Source organism: Lampetra fluviatilis, unplaced genomic scaffold (assembly GCF_964198595.1).
Source record: "Lampetra fluviatilis unplaced genomic scaffold, kcLamFluv1.1 SCAFFOLD_848, whole genome shotgun sequence".
Classification (NCBI taxonomy): Eukaryota; Metazoa; Chordata; class Hyperoartia; order Petromyzontiformes; family Petromyzontidae; genus Lampetra; species Lampetra fluviatilis.
Window position 1 is genome coordinate 31,669 of NW_027620825.1, and position 11,801 is coordinate 43,469.

At 58.3% G+C, this 11,801-nt stretch overlaps 1 protein-coding gene across 1 annotated transcript in view; it reads left to right on the top strand.

The window, feature by feature from the left end:
- The window catches only part of LOC144954418 (neurofibromin-like), a 29,627-nt gene extending 28,068 nt beyond the window's left edge, over positions 1 to 1,559 (top strand). Inside the window, exons 10-11 of the mRNA XM_078884919.1 lie at positions 150 to 250; positions 1,427 to 1,559. Of these exons, the coding sequence (XP_078741045.1) occupies positions 150 to 250; positions 1,427 to 1,559 (234 nt within the window). The remainder of the gene's footprint in view (positions 1 to 149; positions 251 to 1,426) is intronic.
- The last annotated feature ends 10,242 nt before the right edge of the window (positions 1,560 to 11,801 follow it).

The window sequence follows — 11,801 nt, forward strand, 5'->3', positions numbered from 1 at the left end:
CCACCCACCCACCCACTCACCCACCCACTCACCCACCCACTCACCCACCCACTCACCCACTCACCCACCCACTCACCCACCCACCCACCCACTCACCCACCCACCCTCAGGTACTTGTAACGGAGTCCAACACGCTCTTCGTGGAGCAGACGATCGCCATCGTCAAGAACCTCCTGGACAATGGCAGCGAGGGCTCGACGGAGCATTTGGGTCAGGCCAACTTTGAGGGGATGCTTCTCAACCTTGTTAGGTGAGTGGGTGGGTGGGTGGGTGAGTGGGTGGGTGGGTGAGTGGGTGGGTGAGTGGGTGAGTGGGTGGGTGGGTGGGTGAGTGGGTGGGTGAGTGGGTGAGTGAGTGGGTGAGTGGGTGAGTGGGTGGGTGGGTGAGTGAGTGGGTGGGTGGGTGAGTGGGTGGGTGGGTGGGTGGGTGAGTGGGTGGGTGGGTGGGTGAGTGGGTGGGTGGGTGAGTGGGTGAGTGGGTGAGTGGGTGAGTGGGTGGGTGGGTGGGTGAGTGGGTGGGTGGGTGGGTGGGGATTTGAGTGGCTGGGTGAGTGGGGGGGGTGAGTGGGTGGGTGAGTGGCTGGGTGAGTGGCTGGGTGGGTGAGTGAGTGACTGGGTGGGTGAGTGGGGATTTGAGTGGCTGGGTGAGTGGGGGGGTGAGTGGGTGGGTGAGTGGCTGGGTGAGTGGCTGGGTGGGTGAGTGAGTGACTGGGTGGGTGAGTGGGGATTTGAGTGGCTGGGTGAGTGGGGGGGTGAGTGGGTGGGTGAGTGGCTGGGTGAGTGGCTGGGTGGGTGAGTGAGTGACTGGGTGGGTGAGTGGGGATTTGAGTGGGTGGGTGAGTGGGGGGTGAGTGGGTGGGTGAGTGAGTGGCTGGGTGGGTGAGTGGCTGGGTGGGTGAGTGGGTGAGTGGGTGGGTGGGTGAGTGAGTGAGTGGGTGGGTGGGTGGGTGAGTGGGGGGGTGAGTGGGTGGGTGAGTGGGTGGGTGAGTGGGTGGGTGGGTGGGTCGGTGAGTGGGTGGGTGAGTGGGGGGGTGAGTGGGGGGGTGAGTGGGGGGGTGAGTGGGGGGGTGAGTGGGTGGGTGAGTGGGGGGGGTGAGTGGGTGAGTGGGGATTTGAGTGGGTGGGTGGATGGGTGGGTGGGTGGGTGAGTGGCTGGGTGGGTGAGTGGGGGGGTGAGTGGGGGGGTGAGTGGGTGGGTGAGTGGGGGGGGTGAGTGGGTGAGTGGGGATTTGAGTGGGTGGGTGGATGGGTGGGTGGGTGGGTGAGTGGCTGGGTGGGTGAGTGGGTCGGTGAGTGGGTGAGTGGGGGGGGGGTGAGTGGGTGAGTTTTGTCTGTGTGCATATCGTCGGCGGTGCTGCTCGCTACCAACAGCACTTGCCCCTACCGTCTTGCTCAAGGGGCTACCTGGGGGACCTCTGTCTGTGCAGGTACGTGCGTGTTCTGGGCAACTCGATGCACGCGATTCACATCAAGACCAAACTCTGCCAGCTGGTGGAGGTGATGATGCAGCGCAGGGATGACCTCTCCTTCTGCCAGGAGATGAAGTTCAGGTCGGAATAGTCGCCCGCACGCTCGCTCACTCACTCGCTCACTCACTCACTCACTCACTCGCTGGCTCGCTCACTCGCTCGCTCACTCACTCACTCACTCACTCGCTCACTCGCTCACTCACTCACTCGCTCACTCACTCGCTCGCTCACTCACTCGCTGGTGGAGGTGATGATGCAGCGCAGGGATGACCTCTCCTTCTGCCAGGAGATGAAGTTCAGGTCGGAATAGTCGCCCGCACACTCGCTCACTCACTCGCTCGCTCGCTGGCTCGCTCGCTCACTCGCTCGCTCACTCACTCGCTGGTGGAGGTGATGATGCAGCGCAGGGATGACCTCTCCTTCTGCCAGGAGATGAAGTTCAGGTCGGAATAGTCGCCCGCACGCTCGCTCACTCACTCACTCGCTGGCTCGCTCACTTCGCTCACTCACTCGCTCACTCACTCACTCGCTCACTCACTCGCTCACTCACTCACTCGCTGGTGGAGGTGATGATGCAGCGCAGGGATGACCTCTCCTTCTGCCAGGAGATGAAGTTCAGGTCGGAATAGTCGCCCGCACACTCGCTCACTCACTCGCTGGATTACTCACTCACTCGCCCGCTCACTCGCTCACTGGATTACTCACTCAATCGCTCGCCCCGCTCGCTCGCTCACTCACAGGATTACTCACTCGCTCACTCACTCACTCGCTCACTAACTCGCTCACTCACTCACTCGCCCGCTCCCTTACTCGCTCACCCGCCCGCTCACTCACTGGATTACTCACTCACTCGCCCGCTCACTCGCTCACTTAGCCACCACCACCACTCACTCACGCACTCGCTTACTCATTCACTCACTGTGTGTCTGTGCGCGTGTGTATGTGTGTGTCTGTGTGTGTGTCTGTGTGTGTGTCTGTGTCTGTGTGTGTGTCTGTGTGTGTGTGTCTGTATGTGTGTGTGTGTCTGTGTGTGTGTGTCTGTGTGTCTGTGTGTGTGTCTGTGTCTGTGTCTGTGTGTGTGTGTCTGTGTGTGTGTGACTGTGTGTGTGTCTGTGTCTCTGTGTGTGTGTCTGTGTGTGTGTGTGTCTGTGTGTGTGTGTGTCACTGTGTGTGTGTGTGAGTGTGTGTCTGTGTGTGTGTGTCACTGTGTCTGTGTCTGTGTGTGTGAGTGTGTGTGTGTCTGTGTGTGTGTGTGACTGTGTGTATCACTGTGTGTGTGACTGTGTGTGTGTCTGTGTGTGTGTGTGTCTGTGTGTGTGTGTCACTGTGTGTGTGTCACTGTGTGTGTGTCACTGTGTGTGTGTGTGACTGTGTGTGTCTGTGTGTGACTGTGTGTGTCTGTGTGTGTCTGTGTGTGTCTGTGTGTGTGTGTGACTGTGTGTGTGTGTGTGTGAGTGTGTGTGTGTCTGTGTGTGTGTCACTGTGTGTGTGTGTGTGACTGTGTGTGTGTGTGTGTGTGTCTGTGTGTGTGTCTGTGTGTGTGACTGTGTGTGTGACTGTGTGTGTGTGTCTGTGTGTCTGTGTCTGTGTGTGTGTCACTGTGTGTGTCACTGTGTGTGTGACTGTGTGTGTGTGTCACTGTGTGTGTGACTGTGTGTGTGACTGTGTGTGTGTGACTGTGTGTGTGTCACTGTGTGTGTGTCACTGTGTGTGTGACTGTGTGTGTGTCACTGTGTGTGTGACTGTGTGTGTGTGTGTGACTGTGTGACCGTGTGTGTGTGTCACTGTGTGTGTGTCTGTATGTGTGTGTGACTGTGTGTGTGTGTGACTGTGTGTGTGACTGTGTGTGTGACTGTGTGTGTGTCACTGTGTGTGTCACTGTGTGTGTGTCACTGTGTGTGTGTCACTGTGTGTGTGTGACTGTGTGTGTGTGTGTGACTGTGTGTGTGTGACTGTGTGTGTGTGTGTCACTGTGTGTGTGTCACTGTGTGTGTGTGACTGTGTGTGTGACTGTGTGTGTGTGACTGTGTGTGTGACTGTGTGTGTGTGACTGTGTGTGTGTCACTGTGTGTGTGACTGTGTGTGTGACTGTGTGTGTGTCACTGTGTGTGTGTGACTGTGTGTGTGACTGTGTGTGTGTGTGTGTGACTGTGTGTGTGTGACTGTGTGTGTGACTGTGTGTGTGTCACTGTGTGTGTGACTGTGTGTGTGTGTCACTGTGTGTGTGTGACTGTGTGTGTGACTGTGTGTGTGTGACTGTGTGTGTGTCACTGTGTGTGTGACTGTGTGTGTGACTGTGTGTGTGTCACTGTGTGTGTGTGACTGTGTGTGTGACTGTGTGTGTGTGTGTGTGACTGTGTGACCGTGTGTGTGTGTCACTGTGTGTGTGACTGTATGTGTGTGTGACTGTGTGTGTGACTGTGTGTGTGTCACTGTGTGTGTCACTGTGTGTGTGTCACTGTGTGTGTGTGACTGTGTGTGCGTGTGTGTGACTGTGTGTGTGTGACTGTGTGTGTGTCACTGTGTGTGTGACTGTGTGTGTGTGACTGTGTGTTTGTGTGTGTGTGACTGTGTGTGCGTGTGTGTGACTGTGTGTGTGTGTGACTGTGTGTGTGTCACTGTGTGTGTGACTGTGTGTGTGTGTGTCACTGTGTGTGTGTGTGTGTGTCACTGTGTGTGTGTCTGTGTGTCTGTGTGTCACTGTGTGTCACTGTGTGTCACTGTGTGTGTGACTGTGTGTGTGACTGTGTGTCTGTGTGTGTGTGTGTGACTGTGTGTGTGTGACTGTGTGTGTGTGTGTGACCGTGTGTGTGACTGTGTGTGTGACTGTGTGTGTGTGTGTGTGACCGTGTGTGTGTGTGTGACTGTGTGTGTGTGACTGTGTGTGCGTGTGTGTGTGTGTGACTGTGTGTGTGTGTGTGTGTGACTGTGTGTGTGTGTGTGACTGTGTGTCTGTGTGTGTGACTGTGTGTGTGTGTGTGTGACTGTGTGTGTGTGACTGTGTGTGTGACTGTGTGTGTGACTGTGTGTGTGTGTGTGTGTGACTGTGTGTGTGTGTGTGTGTGTGACTGTGTGTGTGACTGTGTGTGTGACTGTGTGTGTGACTGTGTGTGTGTGACTGTGTGTCTGTGTGTGTGACTGTGTGTGTGTGTGACTGTGTGTGTGTGACTGTGTGTGTGTGTGTGACTGTGTGTGTGTGTGTGACTGTGTGTGTGTGTGTGTGTGACTGTGTGTGTGACTGTGTGTGTGACTGTGTGTGTGACTGTGTGTGTGTGTGACTGTGTGTGTGACTGTGTGTGTGTGTGACTGTGTGTGTGTGTGTGACTGTGTGTGACTGTGTGTGTGTGTGACTGTGTGTGTGACTGTGTGTGTGTGTGTGACTGTGTGTGTGTGTGTGACTGTGTGTGTGACTGTGTGTGTGTGTGACTGTGTGTGTGTGTGACTGTGTGTGACTGTGTGTGTGTGTGTGACTGTGTGTGTGTGTGTGTGACTGTGTGTGTGTGACTGTGTGTCTGTGTGTGTGACTGTGTGTGTGTGTGACTGTGTGTGTGACTGTGTGTGTGTGTGTGACTGTGTGTGTGCGTGTGTGTGACTGTGTGCGTGTGTGTGACTGTGTGTGTGACTGTGTGTGTGTGTGTGACTGTGTGTGTGCGTGTGTGTGTGTGTGTGTGTGACTGTGTGTGTGTGTGACTGTGTGTGTGTGTGTGACCGTGTGTGTGACTGTGTGTGTGACTGTGTGTGTGTGTGTGACTGTGTGTGTGTGTGACTGTGTGTGTGTGACTGTGTGTGTGTGTGTGACTGTGTGTGTGTGTGTGTGCGTGTGTGTGTGTGTGTGACCGTGTGTGTGACTGTGTGTGACTGTGTGTGTGTGTGTGACTGTGTGTGTGTGTGACTGTGTGTGTGACTGTGTGTGTGTGTGTGACTGTGTGTGTGTGTGTGACTGTGTGTGTGTGTGTGTGACTGTGTGTGTGTGACTGTGTGTCTGTGTGTGTGACTGTGTGTGTGTGTGACTGTGTGTGTGACTGTGTGTGACTGTGTGTGTGTGTGTGACTGTGTGTGTGTGACTGTGTGACTGTGACTGTGTGTGTGTGTGTCACTGTGTGTGTGACTGTGTGTGTGTGTGACTGTGTGTGTGCGTGTGTGTGTGTGTGTGCGTGTGTGTGACACAGGAACAAGTTGGTGGAGTACCTCACTGATTGGGTCATGGGAACGTCCAATCAGGCGGCAGACGATGACGTGCGTTACATGACCAGGTAGGGGGCGCGGTGGTGGTGGTTGTGGTTGTGGTGGTGGTGGTGGTTGTGGTTGTGGTGGTGGTGGTGGTGGTTGTGGTTGTTGTAGGGATCTTCACCAGGCGAGTATGGAGGCGGTGGTGGCGATCCTGGCTGTGTGGTGGTGGTGGTTGTGATGGTGATGGTTGTGGTGGTGGTTGTGGTGATGGTGATGGTGATGGTTGTGGTGGTGGTGGTTGTGATGGTGATGGTTGTGGTGGTGGTTGTGGTGATGGTGATGGTTGTGGTGGTGGTTGTGGTGATGGTGATGGTTGTGGTGGTGGTTGTGGTGATGGTGATGGTTGTGGTGGTGGTTGTGGTGATGGTGATGGTTGTGGTGGTGGTGGTTGTGATGGTGTTGGTTGTGGTGGTGGTTGTGGTGATGGTGATGGTTGTGGTGGTGGTTGTGGTGGTGGTTGTGGTGGTTGTGATGGTGATGGTTGTGGTTGTGATGGTGGTGGTGGTTGTGGTAGTTGTTGTGGTTGTTGTGGTTGTTGTGGTGGTGGTGGTGGTTGTGGTTGTGGTGGTGGTGGTGGTTGTGGTGGTGGTTGTGGTGGTGGTTGTGGTGGTTGTGATTGTTGTTGTGGTTGTTGTGGTTGTTGTAGGGACCTGGACCAGGTGAGTATGGAGGCGGTGGTTCCGCTCCTGGCTGTGTGGTGGTGGTGGTTGTGGTGATGGTGGTTGTGGTGGTGGTTGTGGTGGTTGTGGTTGTAGTTGTTGTGGTTGTTGTTGTGGTGGTTGTAGGGACCTGGACCAGGCGAGTATGGAGGCGGTGGTGGCGCTCCTGGCTGTGTGGTGGTGGTGGTTGTGATGGTGATGTTTGTGGTGGTGGTTGTGATGATGGTGATGGTGGTGGTTGTGGTGGTGGTTGTGGTGGTGGTGGCTGTAGTTGTTGTGGTTGTTGTGGTTGTTGTAGGGACCTGGACCAGGTGAGTATGGAGGCGGTGGTGGCGCTCCTGGCTGTGTGGTGGTGGTGGTTGTGATGGTGATGTTTGTGGTGGTGGTTGTGATGATGGTGATGGTGGTGGTTGTGGTGGTGGTTGTGGTGGTGGTGGCTGTAGTTGTTGTGGTTGTTGTAGGGACCTGGACCAGGTGAGTATGGAGGCGGTGGTTGCGCTCCTGGCTGTGTGGTGGTGGTGGTTGTGATGGTGATGTTTGTGGTGGTGGTTGTGATGATGGTGATGGTGGTGGTGGTTGTGGTGGTTGTGGTGGTGGTGGCTGTAGTTGTTGTGGTTGTTGTAGGGACCTGGACCAGGTGAGTATGGAGGCGGTGGTTGCGCTCCTGGCTGTGTGGTGGTGGTGGTTGTGATGGTGATGTTTGTGGTGGTGGTTGTGATGATGGTGATGGTGGTGGTGGTTGTGGTGGTTGTGGTGGTGGTGGCTGTAGTTGTTGTGGTTGTTGTGGTTGTTGTAGGGACCTGGACCAGGCGAGTATGGAGGCGGTGGTTGCGCTCCTGGCTGGGCTCCCTCTGCAGCCAGAGGAGGGGGACGGTGGAGACCTCATGGAGGCCAAATCGCAGCTCTTCCTCAAGTACACAGAGACACGTAGAGACACGTAGAGACACGTAGACACACACAGAGACACGTAGAGACACGTAGAGAGACACGCAGAGACACGCAGAGACACGTAGAGACACACAGAGACACGTAGAGACACACAGAGACACACAGAGACACACAGAGACACGCAGAGACACGTAGAGACACGTAGACACACACAGAGACACGTAGAGACACGTAGAGAGACACGCAGAGACACGCAGAGACACGTAGAGACACACAGAGACACGTAGAGACACACAGAGACACGTAGAGACACACAGAGACACACAGAGACACGTAGAGACACGCAGAGACACGTAGAGACACATAGAGACACCCATAGAGACACAGAGAGACACACAGAGACACCCATAGAGACACGTAGAGACACACAGACTCCCATAGAGACACGTAGACACACACAGAGACACACAGAGACACATAGAGACACGTAGAGACCCATAGAGACAAAGACATACATAGAGACACATAGACATGCATAGTGTGTGTGTCTGTGTGTGTGTGTCTCTGTGTGTGTGTGTGTGTCTCTGTGTGACTGTGTGTGACTGTGTGTGTGTCTGTGTGTCTGTGTGTGTCTCTGTGTGTCTGTGTGTGTCTCTGTGTGTGTGTCTGTGTGTATGTGTGTCTGTGTGTCTGTGTGTATGTGTCTGTGTGTCTCTGTGTGTGTGTCTCTGTGTGTGTCTGTGTGTGTGTGTGTGCGTGTGTCTGTGTGTGTGTGTCTGTGTCTGTGTGTGTGTGTGTGTGCGTGTGTGTGTGTGTGTGTCTGTGTGTGTCTGTGTGTCTGTGTGTGTGTGTGTCTGTGTGTGTGTCTGTGTGTGTGTGTGTCTGCGTGTGTGTGTGTGTCTGCGTGTGTGTGTGTCTGTGTGTGTGTGTGTGTCTGTGTGTGTGTGTGTGTGTGTCTGCGTGTGTGTCTGTGTGTGTGTCTGTGTGTGTGTGTGTGTCTGTGTGTGTGTGTGTGTGTCTGTGTGTGTGTGTGTGTGTGTCTGTGTGTGTGTGTGTGTGTCTGTGTGTGTGTGTGTGTCTGTGTGTGTGTGTGTCTGCGTGTGTGTGTGTGCGTGTGTGTGTGTGCGTCTCCATGCATCTCCCCCCTCTCTCCCCGCTACCCCCAGGTACTTCACGCTCTTCATGAACCTGCTCAACGACTGCAGTGAGGTGGAAGAGGATGGTGGAGGTGGTGGTGGTGGTGGTGGCGGTGGTGGCGGTGGTGGCGGTGGTGGCGGCGGTGGTGGCGGTGGTGGCTGTAGTGGGCGCAAGCGTGGGATGTCGCGCCGGCTGGCGTCACTGCGAAACTGCACCGTGCTTGCCATGTCCAACCTGCTCAACGCCAACGTGGACAGCGGGCTCATGCACTCCATCGGTAGCTGGCACGCGCGCTCACTCACTCACTCAGCCGCTCACTCAGACTCACACTCACTCACTCGCTCACTCACTCAGCCGCTCACTCACTCGCTCACTCACTCAGCCGCTCACTCATTCGCTCAGCCGCTCACTCAGACTCGCACTCACTCACACACTCACTCAGCCTCTCACTCACTCACTCGCTCACTCACTCAGCCGCTCACTCATTCGCTCACTCACTCACTCACTAACACTCACTCACTCAGCCGCTCACTCATTCGCTCACTCACTCAGCCTCTCAGCTCAGCCTCTCACTAACCCACACACCCACTCACTCACCCAGCCACTCACTCACCCAGCCACTCACTCATTCACTCACCCACCCACCCACCCACTCACCCTCCCACTCACCCACACACCCACCCACTCACCCACTCACTGATTCACCCACCCACTCACCCACCCACCCACCCACTCACCCACCCACCCACCCACTCACCCACCCACCCACTCATCCACCCACCCACCCACACACTCACCCACACACCCACTCACCCACCCACCCACCCACCCACACACCCCACCCACCCACCCACACACCCACCCACACACCCACCCACCCCACACCCACTCACCCACACACCCACTCACCCACCCACCCAACCACACACTCACCCACACACCCACTCACCCACCCACCCACCCACACACCCACCCACCCACCCACACACCCACCCACACACCCACCCACCCACACACCCACTCACCCACACACCCACTCACCCACCCACCCAACCACCCACCCACTCACCCACCCACCCACCCACCCACTCACCCACCCACCCACCCACCCACTCACCCACCCACCCACCCAACCACCCACCCACCCAACCACCCACCCACTCACCCACCCACCCACACACCCACCCACCCACACACCCACTCACCCACACACCCACTCACCCACTCACCCACCCAACCACCCACCCACTCACCCACCCACCCAACCACCCACCCACCCACTCATCCACCCACCCACCCACCCACTCACCCACCCACCCACCCAACCACCCACCCACTCACCCACTCACCCACCCACCCACCCAACCACCCACCCACCCAACCACCCACCCACTCACCCACCCACCCACTCACCCACCCACCCACACACCCACCCACACACCCACTCACCCACACACCCACTCACCCACCCACCCAACCACCCACCCACTCACCCACCCAACCACCCACCCACCCACTCATCCACCCACCCACCCACCCACACACCCACACACCCACCCACACACCCACCCACCCACACACCCACTCACCCACACACCCACTCACCCACCCACCCAACCACCCACCCACTCACCCACCCAACCACCCACCCACTCACCCACCCACCCACACACCCACCCACACACCCACCCACCCACACACCCACTCACCCACACACCCACTCACCCACCCAACCACCCACCCACTCACCCACCCACCCACCCACCCACTCACCCACCCACCCACCCACCCACTCACCCACCCACCCACTCACCCACCCACCCACCCACCCACCCACTCACCCACCCACCCACCCACCCACCCACCCACCCACCCACCCAACCACCCACCCACCCACCCACCCAACCACCCACCCACTCACCCACCCACCCACACACCCACCCACCCACACACCCACTCACCCACCCAACCACCCACCCACTCACCCACCCACCCACCCAACCACCCACCCACCCACTCATCCACCCACCCACTCACCCACCCAACCACCCACCCACCCACCCACTCACCCACCCACTCACCCACTCACCACCCACCCACACACCCACTCACCCACCCACCCACCCACTCACCCACCCACCCACTCACCCACCCACCCACCCACACACCCACTCACCCACCCACCCACCCACCCACCCACCCACTCACCCACCCACCCACCCACTCACCCACCCACCCACCCACTCATCCACCCACCCACCCACACACTCACCCACACACCCACTCACCCACCCACACACCCACCCACCCACCCACCCACACACCCACACACTCACCCACCCACTCACCCACCCACCCACCCACCCACTCACCCACTCACCCACCCACCCACCCACTCATCCACCCACCCACACACTCACCCACACACCCACTCACCCACCCACACACCCACCCACCCACCCACACACCCACTCACCCACCCACTCACCCACCCACCCACCCACTCACCCACTCACCCACCCACCCACCCACTCATCCACCCACCCACCCACACACTCACCCACACACCCACTCACCCACCCACCCACCCACTCACCCACCCACCCACCCACTCACCCACCCACCCACTCACCCACTCACCCACCCACCCACCCACTCACTCACTCACTCACTCACCCACCCACCCACTCACCCACCCACCCACCCACCCACTCACCCACCCACCCACCCACCCACCCACCCACTCACCCACCCACCCACTCACCCACACACCCACCCACCCACCCACTCACCCACTCACCCACTCACCCACCCACCCACCCATCCACCCACCCACCCACTCACCCACCCACCCACCCACCCACCCATCCACCCACCCACCCACTCACCCACCCACCCACCCACCCACCCACCCCACTCACCCAACCACCCACCCACCCACTCACCCACCCACCCACTCACCCACTCACCCACCCACCCACTCACCCACCCACCCACCCACCCACCCACCCACTCACCCACCCACCCCCACCCCACCCACTTACCCACCCACCCACTCACCCACCCACCCACCCACACACCCACTCACCCACCCACCCACACACCCACCCACTCACCCACACACCCACTCACCCACCCACCCACCCAACCACCCACCCACCCACCCACTCACCCACCCACCCACCCACTCACCCACCCACCCACCCACTCACTCACCCACCCACCCACCCACCCACTCACTCACCCACCCCACCCACCCACCCACTCACCCACCCACTCACCCACCCACCCACTCACCCACCCACTCACCCACCCACCCACTCACCCACACACCCACCCACCCACTCACCCACCCACCCACCCTCTCCACTGCTAACCTGCGTCTCCAGGCCTCGGCTACCACAAGGACCTGCAGACCC